General features: G+C 41.5%; 1 protein-coding gene across 12 annotated transcripts in view; it reads right to left on the bottom strand.

Moving 5' to 3' along the window:
* LOC110530249 (cyclin-Y) overlaps window positions 1-23254 on the bottom strand; it is a 49335-nt gene that overhangs the window by 7668 nt on the left and 18413 nt on the right. For 3 of the 12 annotated variants that reach the window (XM_021613157.2, XM_021613153.2, XM_036985826.1), the window contains exons 2-9: window positions 3650-3724; window positions 2908-2928; window positions 2397-2431; window positions 2247-2270; window positions 1827-1921; window positions 1685-1720; window positions 1518-1575; window positions 1264-1383 (exon numbers count right to left, since the gene is read on the bottom strand). In XM_021613157.2, the coding sequence (XP_021468832.1) occupies window positions 1264-1383; window positions 1518-1575; window positions 1685-1720; window positions 1827-1921; window positions 2247-2270; window positions 2397-2431; window positions 2908-2928; window positions 3650-3716 (456 nt within the window). In that variant the 5' untranslated portion in view covers window positions 3717-3724. Of the gene's footprint in view, window positions 1-1263; window positions 1384-1517; window positions 1576-1684; window positions 1721-1826; window positions 1922-2246; window positions 2271-2396; window positions 2494-2601; window positions 2621-2907; window positions 2929-3649; window positions 3725-23254 lie in introns of those variants that run through there. The other 9 variants (XM_021613154.2, XM_036985827.1, XM_021613156.2 and 6 more) reach the window with 7 other exon arrangements.

Below are 23254 nucleotides of genomic sequence, written 5' to 3'. Positions count from 1 at the left end.
TGCACATTGATGACTCAGTGGCTTACTGGCTTTGGCCGCTGGCGGTTGGCCTAGTTTTCCTCCACTGCTGCTCTTGACAGTCTCTGAATCTGCCTGCCAGCAGCCTACAGACACAGGTTAGTTAGGAGGCTTCTTCTGACAACCTATTCCCTATATTGACCCATGGGCCCTGGTCAAAAGTAGTGCACTAAATAAGGTGCATTTTGGGATGCACACACAGGCTAGTTAGGCAGCCTCTGGCAGACTGACTCACATGGTGATCAGCCTGAGACTGGAACACTCCAAGCCTGTGTCTGACCGGGGATAGACATACTGAGACAGTGACCAACAGGACACCAGATGATCAAACATGGCGCTAAAGGGGATAAAATAACTTGGTGGAGAGGACTTCTGTCTGCCCAGTCTGAGAAGGTATCTGATGAGCAGTGGTGTAAAGTACTTAAATAAAAAATATTTTAAAGTACTACTTAAGTTGTTTTTTGGGGGGGGGGTGTCTGTACATTACTTTTCACTCTATACATTTTCCCTGACAATCAAAAGTACTCATTACATTTTGAATGCTTAGCAGTACAGGAAAATAGTCAAATTCATGCACTTATCAAGAGAACACGTGGTCACCCCTAATGCTTCTGGTCTGGCAGACTCACTAAACAAACGCATCTTTTGTAAATAATGTCTGAGTGCTGGTGTGCCCCTGGCCATCTGAAAATAAAGAAATCAATAAAATTGTGCCATATGCTTTGCTAAATAATTTGAATTTTACATGTTTTATACTTATTTTTTATTTTTCTCTCCAATTTCATGGCATCGAATTGGTAGTTACGGTCTCGTCTCACCGCTGCAACTCCTGTAAGGACTCGTGAGAGGCGCATGTCGAGAACCGTGCGTCCTCCGAAACACAACCCAACCAAGTTTGCTTAATTGACACAATGCCCACTTAACCCGGAAGCCAGCCGCACCAATGTGTCTGAGGAAACACCGTACACCTGGCGACCGTTTCAGCGCGCAGTGCGCCCCGGCCCGCCACAGGAGTCACTAGTGCGCGACGGGACAAGGACATCCCTGTCGGCCAAACCCTCCCCTAACCGGGGACGACGCTGGGCCAATTGTGCACCGCCCCACGGGTCTCCCGGTCACGGCCAGCTGCAACAGAGCCTGGACTCGAACCCAGAATCTCTAATGGCACTGCGATTAGTGCACTATATCGGTTATAGGGTGCCATTTGGGACACAAACAAGGGAGTCAACCATCCCCCTCCTTTACCAGTGTAACAATGGCACATTCTGCAGTGAGCTGAGCAGCGCTGAACAGCGTCCGGACGAAGCGGTAGATCTGCTTCTGCTCTGGGTTGTGTTTGTCATAGTCAGACGGCACTTCTGATTTCTGTGGGAGTAGAAGAACGTGAAGGCTTTATAAATACAGAGTATAAAAACTACATTTTATAGAGTCATACACGCATGCGCGCAGAAACACAGTGGGTCAATATGAACACCTGCACGGATTGCTTCAGCTATTACCGAGAGAGGGTGAAGCTTCTCGTCAAAAATGTCTTGCTGCATTCCTCCATCTGTGTCCCTGAAACAGGCCATTCAAGAAAGGTAAAATGTTTTACTGAACTGTTACACTAGCTAGACAAACTCCCCATTCAAGGCATTGCTTGCTCAAAGTGATAGGGTATTCTTACCTGTTCTTTATATGGTAATATATTGCAAGGGATACACTGTAGAGAAGGAAAAACAGGTCGTGGTTGAGGCATGTCATAACAAGGACTTTCTGTACTGTCCCATTGGTCACCTCATGAAAATGTAACTGGGACATATACTCACCATTTGATGGTGAATTTAAGGTTGGGCTGACTGACAGTGTTGTCATCTAGGAAGATGGTGGAACAGGAGCTGTGTTTTCGTCTCCTTGATCCATGCTACGATAATGAAATAGAATTACAAATACACATATGGCTACAAATATAAAAGCTGACTGTTAGAGGGCATATTGATACATGAAGTAAGGTTTCTACAGTAGGCTACTTCGTCAAACGGAGCACGCGATGGACATGCATGACAAATGAAGACATGAAATGCAATAATGTATTGGCTAGCTAAGGACTGTTAATCTTTTACAATAATGCAGAGATTCCTTCACTCCTAACACGTTACCATGAATGATGCAAGCCGGCACTAACTATATTAATTTAACAGGATGTCACATGAGTTGCAACTGAATGGGTCCATGATGTTGTACATTACCTTTGACTCGTCAATGTGTGTTAACTTGTAAAACAACACAAGGAATTATCATGGGAAATTCATCGAATTATGAATCAGCTACAAAGGACTAACTTTCCAACATCATGAAATAATATAGACGCCTATATTTAATAAGCATTTAATACTCACATGATTGATGAAGAGGCTCTTTCTTTTTTCACGCACTTAACAGAGATAAAAAGAGAAAGAGCGAGAAAGGCTTTGATCCTTGGTTATCAGCATTGCCCTAGAAATTACGCAAGGCAATAGAAAAAAAAAAAGCATCATGGTAGATTTGCCAGCATGATCAGCAAGACATGCTGCACTGAAACAGCAAGGCTTCTATGGATCCTACCTGGAATATTTGCGACAAACTGGTAGAGAGAGAAGCATTTCAAAGTGTGCACAAAGAGGACAACGCGGTTATTATCACATTATCAGAGCTGGTCAAATCATAAAGGCAAGTTCTAACTTCCACATACGCATTCATGTCAAGTTACATTTTGACCTAACTATTAAAGTAAAGCATTCACTTAAGTGGAAGCTAGGATTCACCCCTAATGCTGGTTAGACACTGAGAACATGATAGACAGACTCCACTCTGCAGCTAGGGGGAAGCAGAAGCTCTCCGTGACAGATAGTAGCCTAAGCTTATACTCACCATTCTTGCTAGGCAACTCCACTGAAAGAGAACCAAAATCCATCTACTTCATTTACCTGTCCAACTCAAAAACACACAACTATCATTGGCGCTCACTTTAACACATGGGTATGTATCAAATGTCACCTTTTCTTTGATGCAGCTTCTGGACAATGGTGTATCTTAACCTGCTCTGCTGCCAGTACTGTCTTGTTACAGTATAACACAACTAAGCATGACTCAAAAGTTCTTCAGATCAGTCATAAGCAGGGGTTGTTCCTAGAAAAATGCTCATATTTATCAGAGAAAAAAAACACAGTAATAGTGTGATAGTATGAGAATCCAGAGGCTGCTGGTACTGCTAGTGAAACACCCCAGGGCAAGGCATATATTACCACAGAGATCAAAGCTGACTGTGTTCAATGGAAGCTGTGTGATCTGGGATTGTAATAGCATATTTTGTAATGTATTGTGTTAGAGGTTATGCTGTACTGCAGTTTGTATCAAGCGTCTCAGAGTAGGTGTGCTGATCTAGGATCAGGTCCCCCGTCCATGTAATTTGATTCATTATGATCAAAAAAGCAAAAACAGATCCCTACACCGAGATGCTTTATGAATACGGGGCCAGGAGTTTTCACTAATACACCTGGGTTTATTTCTTGATCAGGTCACATGATCAGAAAAACCATTGGTCCATGTTAAACGCACCTGTTGAGTGATTCCAAAGAGTGTGAGATTCATTGATTTATTGAGACCAACTCACCATCCGGCTGAGATTTACTGAGGAATATAGTGCTGGCCCGAGGATGGTCAGAGGGGTTGTACTCCATGTTCAACTCTGTGAAAATAAAATCACTGTCAGTTACTGGGATGTCATTGTAAGTAATATCAACTATGGTATAAGTCCCAAATGGCACCCAATTCCCTTCATAGTGCACTGCACTTCAGGATCCTGGTCAAAAGGAGTGCAATAAATACATCTAATTCAAATGTATTTGTAAACAACAGGTGTAGACTAACAATGAAATGCTTACTTATGGGTAATTTTCCAACAATGCAGAGTTAAAATAAAGTGACATGAGGAGCAACTACACAGTGAATAACAAATAACAAGCGAGCTAGCTAGCTAGCTTTTTATTACATTTTTTAAAGACCAGCACTGTAGGTGCACGAGACAACTTTACCAGCACTTTACATAGCATACGTATCAATGAATCATTGTGACATATGAAATACGTGGGAGTGTAATCAATGTGTAATAACTAAGCAAAAAATTAAGGAACGTGTTAAATTATGTGACGTGCAATCATATTCAGGTCCTGATTGGTCAACGAGCTTATTTGACGTGTACCTTTTTTGACACGCAAAGACCCAAACGGCTATCCGTTTGTTGAGAATGAAACGCCTGAAGAAATGAACAATGAAACAGCACAGCAAGTAAGTGAAAGAAATAGGTTTTGATTATGATAATGGGGACATACGTAAATGGCAACAAAATAACTTTTTGGTCAGTGTGGTGTGTCTGTGTGTGTGTAACCTTCATTTAACTAGGTAAGTCAGTTAGGCCGTCACCTACCCCGGCAAAACCAGGACAACGCTGGGCCAATTGTGCGCCGCCCTACAGGACCTCAATCATGGCCGGATGTGACACAGCCTGGATTTGAACCAGGTACTGCAGTAATGCCTCTAACACTGAGATGCAGTGTCTTAGACCACTGCGCCACTCAGGAGCCCAGACAAACACATGTAACTAACTGACAACTGACCCCCAAAATGTAGGGGTGAGATGACATTTCAAAAAGGTTACATTTATACCCTACGTTTTTCTCTCATCCATGCATTGGCCTCATTCAGCCACAAGGACAGACCATAAACATGCCCGATTCAATATCAGGGTCAACCCAAGCCAAGCTGTACTGGCCTGACCTGATTATACATCCACGATAGTTCCTGAAAGCATGCTGGAAAAGACAATGTGAAAAGAAAATATCCAAGCCAGCACAGTACGGTTCGGCTCTATAGACAGGAGGCCATATGTGTTGTACACACAGTGTAAAGGCAGAGGGCAGCAGCGCACATGCTAGTGCTGAAAAGTGGCAGTGATTAAAATGCTAATTCATAGATTTCCTAGAAAACACAGGGGACAGTCACACAAGCAGCCTTAACAGTGAAGGACCACAGGTTGCAGCCTGTCCTACATAGTGCTCTGGACAAAGTAATGCACTGTGTTTGTTGCATGCTGTTCTCCCTAGTCCTCGCATCCATTTGTGTTTCTTTCCCTCAGAGACATTGGAGCATGATTCATGCTTTGTGAATCAGAGCAAATCTACATCACAGCCTAGGGATATGAGCTACGGATTGGCGTGCACATGTGTACATGTACATCAAATAGATTGTTACGCTCATATGCTATACATATGCTATGGTATCAAATCAAAAGTTTATTGGTCACGTACACAGATCTGTAGAGGTTATTGCAGGTGCATCAAAATACTGCAAAGTTGTCTAGGAGATACATTGTCCTGACTGAGAAAAAGGATTGTAATTTAAAAGATATTGGTAGCTACCATTCACTTGGACTCTGCATCGTAAAGAAAGAAAGAAGTCTTCAGGATAAAGTGTGCAATGTGTCAAAAATACACATTTTATACCATTGAACATGGATTCAGGTCCTCACAGAGTCACCATTGCAGAGGCAAAAACACCTCAACACACCTGCTGAACCAGGAAAAGGGGACTTTGTGCTCAAACAACTGGACTAAAGATGCTACCTTAAATAATAGAATCCAATCAAACCACAAAGTTAAGCCAACTGCATACTCAAGAGTGGGAAAAGTCCCTCAAAGATGCTTACGTTTCTTTTTGGTCAAGATTTTATTTTGTGGAAGGTACTACACTGCGTAAAGACCCCCTCCCCCCCAAACTTTGTTCTATCAATGAATAAGATATGAGGATTCCAAAGGAATGGCCAAAAGCTATCCACAGACACCAAGCCATTTCCACACCAACAATGAGAATATAGTATCTGTTCTCTATGTCAAACAAGTAGTATGGAGCTACGGCTCAGAGTATTGTTTCTTCATCCGATGTCATCTATTCCTTGTGAATTGTACCCTGTTCAGAGATAGTAGCCACTGAATTTGTTAGGGTTTTGTAACATCATACATCATGAAAGTGTTAGGTTCTGACCACTGCTGTTCCTGCTATTAGGTGAAAAAAGTATGAAGACACCCCCATCACCCAAATGTTAACCTTTTCACATGTGATTTCCAAATATCGCTAACGGTCACCCTAGTGGGAGCTTGATTTTTTGTTGTTGTTTTTTTACACAGGACAGTTAACCAGTGCTGCCCTCAAACCAAGGCACACAGCCTATAGATAATTAGCAGGCAATGTTTCAACTTAAAATAATGATGGACTGTCGTTTCTCTTTGCTCATTTGAGCTTTTCTTGGCATAATATGGACTTGGTCTTTTACCAAATAGTGCCATCTTCTGTATACCACCCCTACCTTGTCACAACCTTGTCACAATAGGACAGATTGGCTCAAACAAATAAAGAATAAGGAAATAAATTCTACTAATTAAAAATGGCACATCTGTTAAATAAAATGCATTCCAGGTGACTACCTCGTGAAGCTGGTTGAGAATGCCAAAAGTGTGCAAAGCTGTCATCAAGGCAAAGGGTGGCTACTTTGAAGAATCTCAAGTCTAAAATATATTTTGATTTGTTTAACACTTTTTTGGTTACTACATGATTCAATGTGTTATTTCATAGTTTTGATGTCACTATTCTACAATGTAGAAAATAGTAAAAATAAAGAAAATCCCTGGAATGAGTAGGTGTGTCCAAACTTGACTGGTACTGTATGTGAGTGCCAATCAAAGTAAGTGCCTTGTTTTCTGTATATCGTGTTGTCATTTCTACTGTAGCATACTGTATTTGTACAGTTGAACGTTTACATACACCTTAGCCAAATAGATTAAACTCAGTTTTTCACAATTCCTGACATTTAATCCAAGGACAAATTCACTGTTTTAAGTCAGTTAGGATCACAACTTTATTTTAAGAATGTGAAATGTCAGCATAATAGTAGAGAGAATGATTTAGTTCAGCTTTTATTTATTTCATCACATTCCCAGTGGGTCAGAAGTTTACATACACTCAATTAGTATTTGGTAGCATTGCCTTTAAATTATTTAACTTGGGTCAACTGTTTTGGGTAGCCTTCCACAAACTTCCCACAATAAATTGGGTGAATTTTGGCCCATTCCTCCTGACAGAGCTGGTGTAACTGAGTCATGTTTGTAGGCTTCCTTGCCCGCACACACTTTTTCAGTTCTGCCCACAAATGTTCTTTGGGATTGAGGTCAGGGCTTTGTGGTGGCTATTCCAATACCTTGACTTTGTTGTCCTTAAGCCATTTTGCCACAACTTTGGAAGTATGCTTGGGGTCATTATCCATTTGGAAGACCCACTTGCGACCAAGCTTTAACTTCCTGACTGATGTCTTGAGATGTTGCTTCAATAGATTTCAACTGTATGCATGCATAGCATAATGCATTTAAAATGTTTTAATCACGTTTCAAGTACTGGTGACAAATCATGCATTTCGATTCTTGTATAGATTGTAATGGACACAATATGCATGTAAAATACTTTTTTGAAGGTTGTACTGATTATGATGAGCTAATGCTAAGCTATTTGATAAGCTATTTGCCAGCTATGTGTGGCAGCATGTTTGTTGACATCATACAATGCATTCTGGGTGTCACGTAAACATCTGTCTGACTGACCAAAGATTTTAGAAAAAAAATGTGAAGGGATGATTCATACATTTTTAGTACATTTCCCCAAAGTGAATGATGGTAGACAACACACCCTCTTCAACATGCGTACTGAAAACAGACCAAACTCATTTGTCTCTTCTTATCTTTGGTTGACCCCAAAAAATATTGAATAAATGGTGGCATGAACACACTACTTACTGTCGGATTACTTTAGATTTTTAGAAAGTGTTTTACTCAATTATTTTGATCGATGGTGAGCTCACCCGTGATGAATTGTAAATAGTCACTGCTAATAGCTAATTCATATTATGGTTTCGGTCAGCCGAGAGTCAGCTAAACATGACCGCTTATGTTACGTCAATCTTTTCTCAGTTAGCGCTAGGACTAAAGTAGCCTACATTTTCCGTTTGTCATAACATTTGAACAGAATCAAAATAATTAATACACCCCTGATCATACGCAATCCCAGTTCACTTTCACAGCAGCCACATACAAACAGCATGATCAGTCTGATCGTTGTAAAATGTTTTCTCGCATCTAAGCGCTCTCCCCCTCTCCCTTTGCACGTGGACTTTAGTGCCCAACACATCAGCTGTCTGTGACCAGGCAAACAAAATAAAAAATTATTTGCCAAGCCTTCACGTCATAACCGCTAACGGCTACACAGCCTACATTGTTGTTCACATATTAAACATCATAGTCAACGTGTTAGTAAACCCACTACAATCATGCAGTGTAGCAGCTGTTACACCAGCAGGCCCAGGTGGCAATAAATTAAACACAACCAAAAGTTTACCTTGATTTGGAAGAGTTCCAGTGTTCGATAGCCAGCAAGCTAACATAGCATCCCTCTCTGTTTCAGCAGGGTGTTTGAGTAGGCTAAAAACTAGCTAGCTGCATTCGCTAGCTAAGTGAAAGTGGGGGAAAAAAAGAAATAAATCTAGCTCTTTCGCATCACCTTAATTTAAGAAATGTATTTGTTTAAAACTATTCAACCATTGTCTCTCGCTCTCTTTGAGTAAACTTCTAACCATATGTTATGCACTGCAGTGCTAGCTTGCTGTAGCTTATGCTTTTAGTACTAGATTCATTCTGATCGGTTGGAGGACATCCTCCAGAAGTTGTCATAATTACTGTGCAAGTCTATGGAATGGGGTGAGAACTAAGGTTGAATGGCAAGATCCCAGTTACCAAGATTTATCACACAATATCATACCCTTTTCCCAGGATAAATAACTGCGAGAAACCAATAACTTACAATAAATTATTTTTATGAACAGCATGGCTTGAAATGGATCTTTTAAAATGATATGCAATGCCTAAATCTGGCTTTTCTACGGCCTCTGCATGATGAATCAACGCTCAGGGTGGGGACAGACATCCCATCTCAGTATGGACCACAGTTCACAATGCATGTAGATCTATCATCTCATCATGGTAACTTTTTGTCTTGTGACAGGTAGGCCTACATTTGCTGCAGCATAGCCTATGCTATAAAGACCGAATGCGTGTCTCATTTACCCATCTCCATCTGGCTTTCTGGGGACACTTTTTTTTTTTACTGTTGTAAAGATTATTACAAAAATGTAATTGCAGCTGCAGAGTTTTAAAAACAGCCCATCACTCATGAATATTGTTGCTTTAAATTATTATTTTTAAATCAGTGGACGTGGGAGCACTATCAACAATAATCCTGTTCGAGATATATCCTAGCCTACCTCTTTCAGGTAATACATTCAATGCAGTAATAGCCTCATTCAGAATTTTATAAAATGCCAGGGAGGCCCTCTAACTCCTACTGTGTCCCAAACAGCACCCTATTCCCTTTACCAAATAGCATGCAATTTGGTGTGCACACAGCCCTACTGAATCACTTCCTCTTGTAGGCAGACCCAGACCTAGCCAGTAGATTACAGAGCAATACATAACAGAACAGCCACTCATTCATCTCAACGGTCTCATTTATTCATAGCTTTTTCTAATCATGTTTGAATACGGCAAAGAGCTGGTGGGATGGATGGAGAGACCTGGGGGTGCCGTTGATGAGGACGATGAAGGCGTTTGTCAGCAGCAGAGGGATTTGACCTGGCAGAAACCCAGACAGAGAGCATGCGGGGCTGGCTATAGGCCAACTGACCAGGAGGGATGGGCCAGAGCTGAGAACCAAATGAACCAAATTCAAACCAAATGACTGAGACAAAGACTAGGGATTAGCTCAAGGAGCTGATGCAAATCTTCAAGTAACTTTGCCTGACACCTGACCATCTCAGGCTTCATTCCATGTTATTGTGGGTGAGAAGCAACTTCTGGCTGGAAACCAACCTGGGCCAACTAAAAATGGACTGACAGTGTAGATTAGTCTTGCATAAAACACAGCCATTTCGTAGATTTCGAACACTTATGCAACATAAACCCAGATTGTCTGAAATGGCATTATATTCAATGTACAGTGCACTACTTTTGACGAGGGCCAATAGGGCTAAGGTCAACAATAGCACACCAAATAGGGAACAGGGTCTCATTTCAGACACAGCCTCAGTATCACACTGCGGGAGGATTCCACAAATTCAGAAATTAGGACCAGGGGGTATTTAGAGGGTGAGGTCACTTGAACACAATTAGCCTTTCGTGGGGGGTCAGGCATTCCACAACAAATACACTGCAGTTCTGAAGCATGGACAAGGTACCAACAGAGGTCTATTTTCTGTACAGCAAAGCTGTTAATACACAATCAATTTGCCTAGATACTGTAAGATTCTATACGTAATCAATGAACAATCATTCACGCCTAATTTCCCCCTACCAAATATGAACTCACTTTGCAGTACAGTGGGTTCCATCCCAAATGGAAGTAGTGCACTACTTTTAACCAGTGCCCTAGGTGCCATTTGGGACACATAGCAATGTAGATTAATTGGCATCATCCCTGACAGCATGCAGACAGGAAGGATATGAGAGCGCAGCCTTTTAATCCATGCTTGTAGGGATGCCCTGCCCACTTGTCCTGCAGGAGGAACTACCACAGAGCACACTACCAGAGGGAGGGGGGAAATTCCACAGGAACAGAACGATGCGGAGACTCAGATGTGTATGTCAAACAAAAACCAATGATTACAAAGTTAAAACAAACCGTACAACTATGCACAAGGACAACGTTGAACAATTTCCACATTTAATAATTTGATTTTTATAGCGCTTTCTAATTAACTTAAGGCACACCTGTTAATTGAAATGCATTCCAGGTTACTACCTCATGATGCTGGTTGAGAGAATGCCAAGAGTGAGCAAAGCGGTCATCAAGGAGAAGGAAAAAAAGCAGGTACAACTATTTTGCTAAAATAATTACATCTTATGGTTGTGGAAGATATATATATATATATATATTAAGGTTAGGTATAGTTTACCAAGCTCAGAATTCATTAGTTAATTGTTGACTGTTTTAAATGCAGTGGATTTGACCTTTAAAACTGTACAACAAAGCTTATTTAGAGAAAACATTGAATATCTAGTATCATTAGACATTTTTCATTTGATTATTATTATTTTTATTCTTTTTAGATTAGTTTTAGGCCATATCACCCAGCCCTACCACTAACAAAGACACAACACATAACCAGAACCAGAGTACAGAAACCTCCATAGCAATATCCTTGTAAGGCTGTCATACTGCTATCTGCCAAGACTACCTTCAATCCAGTCCACATCGCTCTGCCACTTCAGATCCATTTGCAAATGACCGGTTGTTAAATAATAGTCTGGCAAAGGACCAGAAACACAGCCCTGAATATGAAACGTCCCAGTGATGTATGAGGCAGTCAGTGAATCACACCCACACCAAATCCCCTTATAGTGCATTTAATACGTCCAGTATGTTCTCACAATCCAGACATTTTCTGCGCACACACACACACACACACACACACACCTATTCCCTATATGGTATACTGCTTTTAACCAGGGCCCATTTGGCTTATGCCCATAAGATTCTGGTCAAAAGTAGTGCTCTTTATAAGGAATAGTGACATTTGGGACACACTAGCAGGCTGTAGACAAGACTGGACTTTTCTGGTGCCAGGTAGAACATGATATTTGGATTCCTGCATGCATGCCTGTGAGTGAGTGTTCAATGTAAGGACCAATGAGAAAGATGTATACACACACAATGACTGACAGGGGGTGCTGTTTTGAAGCCCCCACACCTCCATCTTGGAAGCTGTAGAAAAGGCATTTATTAACGTCTACATTTTTTTTAACACGTTAATTTTATTTCAGACCCAATGCAGGGATGGGCATCTGGCGGCCCCCTCTTCTATAGGCCAGCGGATGTATTTTTCAGTCGGGGTCCCTCAACTTACAGTTAAAAAGTTAGAATACATAAAAAGGTGCAATTTCAAAATTTGGTTGTGGATCAGATGTTTCTCTCTTGTGATGTCAGTCAATGAGTCACTCCATTAGCTCATGTCAGAATTTCTTTTTTTTAGATTGTTAAATTAGTCTAGCCAGCTTTCTAAACTTGTCGTAACCGTGGTCAAATTAACAACCGGGGGGGGGGGGGTCCCATTTCACATGACTGGGCAGGGGCGCAGCCACGAGTGGATCTGGGAGGGCATAGACCCACTTGGGAGACTGGCCCACCCACTGGGGAGCAAGGCCCAGCCAATCAGAATGAGTTTTTCCCCACAAAAAGGGCTTTATTGGAAAGAAATACTCCTCAGTTTCATCAGCTGTCTGGGTGGATTATCTCAAACGATCCCGCAGGTGAAGAAACCGGATGTGGCGGTCTTGGGCTGGCGTGGTTACACGTGGTCTGTGGTTGTGAGGCCGGCTGGACGTACTGCAAATTCTCTAAAATGAAAATTTTCTGATTTTTGTTGGCCCCTACCCCATCAAAGCTGCCCATTCCAGTATTATATCATACTTAAACATATGTGAGCTAAACATAAATATGTACATCTTTAAAGTATAATTTAAAAAAAAAAGTTGTTACTGTCCCCACTACAACAACAAAAAATGTAATGCATGTAAATTTTGTCCTTGAAATATTTAATTGAAATAGTGTATTCCATTCATTCCAATGGAGGACCGCTTCTTCTGAGCAGTGCCAATCGAGTGGTGAGAAGGAGCGCCATGGACCCTTCGTGTCCGGTAGTCATTTATTGTAGTCATTGTGCTCTTTAGAGTTTTTTTTCAAGTTTTGAGTCAATTAACTCATGATATTCCTGGATTACTCATTATATTAATAAAGTCCCATTTAACAAATACAAGTCAGTTTGAAAACGCTTAAGGGCACAAAACAGTACATATCTGGCTGTGTTGGCATAATCACTACATATCCAATCAATTATTGACTGTACAAAATAAACATTTCTCACAAAAGTTGTGCACCGGGCCTTTACAACCCCTGTTTTAGCGGATGGATAGAAGCCGCCTGCAGTGCCAAAATTATAATTTTTCACACAAAAGTAGTGCACTGGGCCTTTACAACCCATATTAGTGGATCGATACAGCTGTCTGCAGCGCAGGGGGAAAATATTTGACCCCCAAAAAAATGTTGTACTAAGTGCCAGGGCGAACCACTAAAAGCATCATTCATTTCTTTAATTGCTTTCATGGTGAAATACAGTGAGTGTACAAAACATTAAGGACACCAGCTCTTTCCATGACATAAACCGACCAGGTGAATCCAGGTAAAAGCTACGATCCCTTATTGAGGTCACTTGTTAAATACACTTCAAATCAGAGTAGTAGAAGGGGAGGAGACGGGTTAAAGAAGGATTGTTAAGCCTTGAGAAATGGATTGTCTACGTGTGCCATTCAGAGGCTGAATGAGCAAGACAAAATATTGAATGCCTATGAACAGGGTATGGTAGTAGGTGCCAGGCTTGTGTCAAGAACTGCAACACTGATGGGTTTTTCACGCTCAACAGTTTCCCGTGTGTATCAAGAATGGTCCACCACCAAAAGGACATCCACCACAACTCACTTGTGTGTTGGATTTTTCTTTTAAATTGGCCCTGATAGTGTTAACAAATTAGCCCATGTTAATCCTTAAAACAAGTATTGTGACATATTGAAATGGGTTGGCTTGAACAGTATGTTTCAACTGGTTTCAGTAATCCGTTTTCTTTCTGTGCAATATCTAGGATAAACATGGGAGAGGTGGGCTTGAAAGGAAAGTGCTTTAAGTGAGTAATTTACCCGGTGTTCTCTTTGATGTTCCAAGCATTCATAAAAACACATGTACAGTGACCACAAGCTTACAGCTTACTGTAAACCTGGTTTGTTTACAGGGATTTTTCGGTCATTGAGATCCCTGGGCGGGCCGCCTAAGCATTTATTCTGGTTGCATTCCATCTCCTGCCGTTGTGCCCTTGATCAAGGCACTTGACCCCATACAAAGTAGATTAACTGCACTGTTAAGCTCCTGTGTGTGGTCAATCCTCCATCTGCAGAGCTGCTGGGTGTGCAGGCTTTTGATGCAACCTGGAAACACACCCAAGCTTGCTTATCAAGGTCCTGTTGAGCAGCTGATGTTTAGGGTACAATGTGGTGTATTAGAACAGAGCTCAGACAAAAGCCTGCACACGTAGTAACTCTCCTGGAGGACGGTTGACCACCCTTGATATAAAATATTGCAACATTACAACCAAATAGGCCTACTTTTATGTCTTTATACAATTATTCCCTCATGCGATGATTCAGGGATAAAATGGATATGGTAGGCTATTTCAAAGCAAGGTAGCTAACGAAGACATGTTTATCTCTTATCTTAAGGCTAAAATGGTAATGTTTCAGGGGAGGTCTAGGCACAGCATGGAAGTCATTTGTTCATTTGTCAATTCTTCGAATATTTTTAACGTTGGTCGAATTACATAGCTAGCCTAGTGTTTAAAGAGCGAATCCCTTTGACAAATGGCCTAGGTGGCATCGATATTAGTCAAAACCCATTATTCTAGTGTCAAAATTGAATACAAAGTACAGCACCAAACACCATAGTTCAATGTAAAATTGCGCAACTAAAAACTTCCTCTGCAAAAACGTCAAAACTCAAGAAATCTGTAATTAGTTATCTTAGATTTGTTCTGAGGATTTTGAGAAAGTGAAATAGACACTGTAGACACGGAAGCCTAATGGTGACAAACATCATTAACCAAATGCGGAATCAGTCAGCAAACACTTCAAGACTGAAATCAAATGTTTATCTTATGAGCAACAGAAAAACATGTGCCAACCGGTGCTTTCAGGGGCTTTTTAATAGAGGGGAATCCCAGCTTTCCAATAATGGTGTCAGTGGACAGTGCCGGTGGAAAGGCGACAGCGAGTCAACACCATTAATGCTTAGAGCTAATTTAACTAGAGAGGTAGTATGGCTATATAGTTAGCCTATAAAATAATTATAGACTAACTGCTGCTGAAATGTCCCCCTACCCTCAGGCAACACCACTGGCACACACGCAGATAAATGCACATACAGAGAGGCCTAATTCTGATCATGGTTGATAGACATTTTTAAGTGATTGATAATATATTTAAAAAGGAAAACAATATCAAAATTCCATGCTTTTTCCAGGATTTTCATGACCGTAAGAACCCTCATTTGACAACGTCAGGCTGGCGCACTCAATCTGCACACAACGGATTCACAGACTAGTGAAAAATCCCACTCTCCATTGCTAGTCAATGCAGATCCCACCTTCATTCCTCTTTGATCAATCTTTTTACACTGTGTGTAAATACGGGACAGTGATAGACCACTGTTTTTTTAGAGGAGCTGGTACGCAATTTCCCAAAAATTGTAGGTGCCAGTACAGCGCTCAGGACAGCTCTGGCCCAAGTCAAGCACTGCCTGTAGGTCCAACAATGAACATTTAAAAGAGAAAAAAAGTTATAAAAATTGCTCAAACCTTAGGGGGCAAAATAAAATCAACAAGGGCCAAATTCGTTCCGCAAGCCACCAGTTGCGAAACCCTGTTATAGAACATGTATTTGAGACTGAACTTCAGCACACTTATCAGAAGTCAACTGTAAAATGGAATAGTGCCAAAGCCAGCACTGCTGATACTGAATATCTAGCTCAGCAGGTAAACTTTAGCAATTAGTGTCCCAATTGGCACACTATTCCTTCATTTTCAAAAGTAGTGCACTCAGGCCCATAGTGCTCTGGTCAAAAGTCTGCGGTCAAAAGTAGTGCACTGTGGAGGAAATAGGGTACCATTTGAGGATGCAGCCTGTGCCAGAGGAGATGGCTATTGGCTAGCAGCCTGTAGTGCTGTTTTCTGATCAGCTTCATGAATTGACAATAGGGCTCTTAAAAACACACACACACACACACACACACACACACACAGAGAGACCGACAGACAGAGAGCACATAAATCACAGTCACATGGTTGTTCGGAAACCCTGGAGGCCTGTGGGTGACTGGGCAGGCAGGAGGGAGGGGTCTAAGGAGGATGGTCACAGTAGCAAACTTATTTTTCACCAGCTCTTGTCTGTTGACATATGGAATTGGCCATTTTGATTTTACGTATCTTCGGACTTAACAATAGGGATCGAATGGATTTAATGAGTCATTACAGCAACACATTTTGATTTGAGCCATTGCCAAAACAAATGTTGTCAGTGTGATAATATTGCCATTAAGATAAATGGGAGGTTGATAGAGCAGTCAATTGTAAAATAAATAGCTGCCGTTTAATGCATGTAAAGCTTTAACATCTGATCTGCAACATGTCTTAAGTGTGAGGCAATGATAGAAAATCCCTCAAGAAATAACACATTTGCTTCCACTGCCCTCTGTGAACTGTTCCCTTTCAAATCACATTACAAGGGAAGTCCTAAGAATGGTATAGTATGGTGATGTCAGCATGAGTATTTAGTTACTGCCATTATTGTGTGTGGATCTCATTATATATTTCTGACTCTTACTTGATGTAAACTACTTTGCACATTAATGCATCTTTGTGTCAACTGTCAACAGAATCACACTTTATAAACTCCCAACCCAAAGCAAGACACAAATGTCAGATAAGAGAAATAACAAAAACAGCTACCACTCCCAAACTCCCGTCTGTAGCATCCATCCTGTCACTTAGCAAACACCCCCTGCGCCCCAAATGGCACCCCATCACCCTATATAGTGCACTACTTTTAAACAGGGCCCATAGGACTTTGGTCAAAAGTAGTGCACTATATAAGGGTAGGGTACCATTTGGGATGTAGACCCCATCATCCAATCCCCTAGTACCATTTCAACAGACACACCATTGTTGGACTACAAATGCTGACTGTAAGAGTGTGGTGGATGGGTCCAGTTAAAGCCCTGAGCTACTGAGCTCTGTCTGGTAAAGAAAGGGCCCCAAATGGCACCCCATTCAATATAGTGCACTGTATAGGGAATAGGGTGCCTTTGGGACACAAACGGCTCAGCTGTGGCATAATTTGAGGAATCCCCTGTCCAGAAGAATACAGCAGAAACACCATGAGCTCAACAAATCAACAAGAGGTGAGACAACTTGAGCTGACGGGGCTGGACTGAGGCCAAAGCAACCTCAGTCAGTCTGATATCGGACAGGGGAGCCCAAGGCGTCAGAGATTCACACACAAGCGCACATAATAAAATGTCAGAGGGGGAACACCAGTGTGTGTTCTCAGGCAAAGCCACGGTGCATATGAAGAGGCATTAATTCCTAGCCACCACATTAAATTCTCATCTGGTATATTCTGTGTTCCAAAATTGCAAAGCCCTCATCCACTTGAGTGCCTGTGTATATCAAGACAAAGTAAATGAAAACATCTGTACTATAGACCAGACCTAGCCACATCATATTTAGCTTATGTTGATTGACAACTAAAATATACCAAATACGATTTAGTCCACTGTATTAGACTAAGCAGAGGTGATTTGATGATGTTGAAGTTGAAAGAGCGCAGGCAGCTCCTATTCTCTTTCTACCTGCTCTCCGTGGTTCAAAATTAAGTTGTTTAGTAGTCCGAAAATGCCAGAAACATTAACTTGCTTGACCATGCTGTAGGTCATGTAACGGTGTGTTACATGCAGTATGCTTTGGCAACTTCACCAGACAAGAGGTTGCTCTCTGGTATTGTGATGAAACAAGTGGGGTTGAATTTAATCTGCCACTGTCTTCTTATGGTCTCTGCCTTTAGGTCTATATATCACGGTGGCAAGGCATATGAACTAGCAGGTTATAGAGTAGGGGTATTCAACTCTTACCCTACGAGGTCTGGAGCCTGCTGGTTTTCTGTTCTACCTGATCATTGCACCAACCTGGTGTGGCAGGTCTAAATCAATCCCTGCCGAGAGGAGGAACAATGAAACAAAGCAGTAGAACTGGCTTTGAGGTTCAGAGTGGAGTTTGTGGGTTATCGATCAAATACTATTATCACAACAAAAAGGTTCTCATTAGGGTTGCACATTTTCGGGAATATTCGGGAGGTGGAAACTTTCCGTGGGAAATAACGAGAATATATGGGAATTCATATTAATACAATTTAAATGTAATAGTATTTTGCATTGGACATATTTACCATATGGAGAAAAACAACCCTTTTACCTTATCATAAGTAGACAATTGCATATGATTAAATCCCCCCCAATAGAAAAAAACTAAACTATTTAGTTACGAATTGAACTTTAATTAAATGAGTTGACTCTTCACATGGGATGATTTCACTGAACAAAAGGGAATATTGAATAATCCCCAATGATCCATCGCATCTCCCAAAAATGTTTTCAACATACATCTGTAAAATGATAGTCTAGAAACTAAAGCTTTGGTTGTCTTCCTCTCAGGCTTCCATGTCTTCTCCCTGGAGCTAATCAATGTCAACCCCTTGTACGTCAGACTGAGGCCTCATCTTCATTGTCACTTTCCAACCTTGTTGAGGATGGCTCATGGTCAGGCTCAAAAAGCCTCATATTTGCCCGGATGGCCACCAATTTCTCAACCGTTGTATTGGTCAGCCTGTTGCGTGCTTTGGTGTGTGTGTTCCCAAACAAGGACCAGTTGCACTCTGAGGCGACTGATGTTTCTGGGATTTATAGAGGATGATCCTCCGGGGAAAGAGCCTCAGATCTACAAAGTCCCTTCCATCAGGTGGCTGATGAAATATGTTGGCATGACTGCCATATTGCATCTCCATCCTAAAGCCTTTGCTTGGAAGTGTACTTCGCCAGACTGCCAAGAACCTTGCCTTCATCCAGGTCAAGGTGGCGAGACACAGTAGTGATGACACTATAGGCCTTGTTGATCTCTGCACCAGACAGGATGCTCTTGCCAGCATACTTGGGGTCCAACATGTACGCTGCGGTGTGTATGGGCTTCAGGCAGAAGTCTTCATGCTTTTTGATGCATTTCAGAACAGCAGTTTACTCTGCTTGGAACAACAGTGAAGTGGGCAGGGCAGTTTGGATTTCTTCTCTTACATCTGCAAACAGAGTCTGAACAGGCTGCTTACCACTCTCTCCCAAAATACATAATCCAGGAGGATCCTCTTGATGGGGCTGTCCATAACGACAGACTGATATGGCCATTTCTTGGAGAGACTCCTTCTCCTCCAGGAGACTGTGAAACATGATGACAACACCACTCCAATGGGTGTTGCTGGGCAGCTTCAATGTGGTGCTCTTATTTTTCTCACTTTGCTTGGTGAGGTAGATTGCTGCTAAAACTTGATGACCCTTCACATACGTAACCATTTCCTTATGTATCTTGTAGAGTGTATCCATTGTTTTCAGTGCCATGATGTCCTTGAGGAACAGATTCAATAAATGAGCAGCACAGCCAATGGTGTGATGTGAGTGTAGGACTACTCCACTTTAGACCAAACTGCCTTCATGTTCGCAGTATTGTCTGTCACCAGTGCAAATACCTTCTGTGGTCCAAGGTCATTGATGACTGCCTTCAGCTCATCTGCAATGTAGAGACTGTAGTGTCTGTTGTCCCTTCTGTCTGTGCTCTTGTAGAATACTGGTTGAGGGGTGGAGATGTAGTTAATTATTCCTTGCCCACGAACATTCAGAGATGATTGCAATACAGTCTGCTTTGCTTGACCTTCACTTGAACTCTGTTGAACTCTGCATCCAGCAAATTAGTAGATAAAGCATGTCTGGTTGGAGGGGTGTATGCTGGGCAAAGAACATTCAGAAATATTTTCCAATACACATTTGCCTGTGAGCATCAGAGGTGAACCAGTTGCATACACAGCTCAAGCAAGCCATTCATCATAATTTCTCTGACTACGTTCCTCCATTGAGTCAAGAATAAACTTCTGATTCCAGGAGGACCATGAGCTGTTGCTACCAATAAGGTGGCTGGTTCATCCTTTTAACCTCGGATAGAAGTAGAGGGACTTTTGTCAGAGGTTGGTTGTTGTGCGCACTGAGGGACTTTTATGCACTGGTCAGATGATTCTGCATCTTTGCTGCATTCTTCACATATGATTTGGCACAGTATTTGCAAATGTACACAGATTTTGCTTCTACATTAGCTGCAGTGAAATGTCTCCACACATTCAATAGTGCCCGTGGCATTTTCCTGTAAAGATGAGAAAAAAAAATGAGTAAAAAAACAACAAAAAAAACAATTCCATGTACAGATAAATAGTTACGCAGTTAGATGAAACTCCTCCTCTGTAAGATAAATGTTTTAAAATGAAACATGTATGGAAACGTGAATTAACACTCAGTAGGCTCAAGCAAGCTAAAATCCACATGTCCACATCCAACTAGCAGAAATTAACAAGTTAGATATGATTTAAAAACACACACTTTGCTGTTGGCTACTATTTACTAGTTAACAAAAAAAATCATGCATGTCATAAAATATATTCACCCCACCCAGTATTGTAATCAAAACTTACCAGAAAGCATGTAGTTCTTGGCTCAGACAGTGTAGTAGTTTGGGCTCAATAGCAGCTCATTAGTGTGCAAGATCTTGAGAATCAGCTGTACATGTGACTGAAGAGTGCATTGCACATGTGATGGAAGAATGCACTGTGCATGCAGAGGGTTGCAATTCCATTGAATTGGGGATAGTTTAACCGAAATATGCCACAAGCCTAAAATTGCCTTATTTGTATCCCACAAGAAAGTTTCCCTGTTCTAAGCTAAATTTTCTGGTGAATTTAAGCAAAATCTCCCAAATTCCAGGGCTTAACTTCCCTTGTAACATTTTCGGGAAGAATTCCAGAAAGTTTCTGACCCTTTGCAACCCTAGTTATAATATGGCATTTTTTCCCCTGGCCTGGCTTCCGAAGCATAGAGCAAATGGCACAGTTCTCAGCAATCTTGTATCTATTCCATCTCAAGCAAACCCCATGGCTATAGCATATACAGGGTTACCTACTGATCATGGCATATTTGTGTTAGACTCCATCGGATCTGAAATCCTGCAGCTGTGGCCTTGGAATGATTCATGTCAAATGTCACAAGTTTCATTTTGCAAAGTCAACATAACTTTTGAATTGTGCATCTGAGTGGTGGAAATCCAGCTAAATTCTGGAAAGTGATCAAATCTTGGCTGTACACCAACCTATGTTGATCTTGCAAAAATATGATAAAAATCACTGGCAAACTCTCAGCTAAGAACTTTAACTTCAAATTATACCAGTCTGGTTTATGAACTGGACATAGCATCATTTCAGCAGCTACGCTAGTCTTAAATTATATCTTAAATTGCTTCAAATCACAGAAAACACTGTGCTGACATATTTACAGACCTATCCAAGGCCTCGGATACTGTCGACCATCCCCTAAGGTTGTCTGAAATGGGACTCGACCAGGCATCTTGCAAGTGGTTTCGGAACTACAGTATCTGTCCGACTGGACACAATGTGTGCTTTCTGATGGTGTCAAGTTACCGCGATCTTTCTAAAGGTGTCCCACAGGGGTCAATTTTGGGGCCTGTCCTCTTTACATAAATAATATTGTTCTATCTGCAAAAAGCTGTAGCAGTCAAATAAAGATGACACTTACAGTGTACAGTATGTACGCCATTGCCCCTATAGCTGACCAGGCTATTTTGTCACCTTGCAGAAAGTCCTTGTTGATTTCAAATTGGTACTTAATGCTGGAAAAAGTCAATGTATACGGTTTTCTAATTCTCAAAAAAATATTTCAGCTGGCTTACACATTTCTGCATTGGATGGTTCTTTCATCGAGCAGGTTTCCACCTATACATATCTGGACTTTGGATTGGACAGTATTTAAAATAACAACATACAGATGAGCTAGTTAAGCTGATATTTAAAGTAGGCTTATTTTATAGAAATAGATCATGCCTCTCCCTAAACAGCAGGATGCAGATTGTACAGTCAACTTTACTGCCAGTTCTTGACTCTGGTGACAATTTATCAGAATGCGGCAGCCACTATTCTTAAACCTTTTGATGAAGTGTACCATAGCACCCTTCACTTTATCGCAGGTGACCGTTTTAATACAACACTGTATCCTGTATCAAAAGGTTGGCTTGTCCTCTTTAAAGTCCCGTAGATCACTTCATTAACCCTTTGTTACTGTACACCCTTTCTACTACACAAGCTTCTGATCTACCTAGGATCTATCTAGGATTGTGTCGAGGCACAGATCTGGGGAAGGGTACGAAAAAAAGCATTGAAGGTTCCCAAGAACACAATGGCCTCCATCATTCTTAAATGGAAGAAGTTTGGAACCACCAAGACTCTTCCTAGAGCTAGCCAACCAGCCAAACCGAGCAATCGGGGGAGAAGGGCTTTGGTCAGGAAGGTGACCAAGAACCCGGGGATCACTCTGAAAGATGGTTGTCCTTCTGGAAGGTTCTCCCATCTCTGCAGCACTCCACCAATATTGTAGAGATGTTTTTCAGCGGCAGGGACTGGGAGAGTAGTCAGGATTGAGGGAAAGACGAACAGAGAAAAGTACAGCGAGATCCTTGATGATGTCCTGAGCGCTCTGAAGCAGGTTATCAGTCTGGGGTGAAGGTTCATATTCCAACAGGACAACAACCCTAAGCACACAGCCAAGACAACGCAGGAGTGTCTTCGGGACAAGTCTCCGAATGTCCTTGAGTGGCCCAGCCAGAGCCCGGACTTGAACCCGATAGAACATCTCTGGAGAGACATGGAAATAGCTGTGCAGCAACGCTCCCTGTCCAACCGGACAGGGGCTGAGAGGATCTGCAGAGAAAACTCTAAGAAACTCAAATACAGGTGTGCCAAGTTTGTAGCATCATGCCCAAAAAGACTGCCAATAGGTGCTTTAACAAAGTACTGGAGTAAAGGGTCTGAATACTTATATAAATGTGTTTTTTTTTGTTTTTGTTTTGTCATTATGGGGTATTGTGTGTAGATTGATGAGGGAAACAAACTATTTAATACATTTTAGAATAAGGCTGTAACATAACAAAATGTGGAAAAAGTCAAGGGGTCTGAACACTTTCCCGAATGCACTGTAAGTAACTGATTGCTTCAGAGTTGCCCTGAGAAGACCATTTCAATGAATAAAGATTCCAAGAATCTTACCCAACATCACACAGGTATGTCAACTCAGATTTGTATAATAGCACTTGACTACAAATCAA

This window comes from Oncorhynchus mykiss, chromosome 8 (assembly GCF_013265735.2).
Source record: "Oncorhynchus mykiss isolate Arlee chromosome 8, USDA_OmykA_1.1, whole genome shotgun sequence".
NCBI lineage: Eukaryota > Metazoa > Chordata > Actinopteri > Salmoniformes > Salmonidae > Oncorhynchus > Oncorhynchus mykiss.
This window is presented reverse-complemented; position numbering and strand designations above follow the sequence as displayed.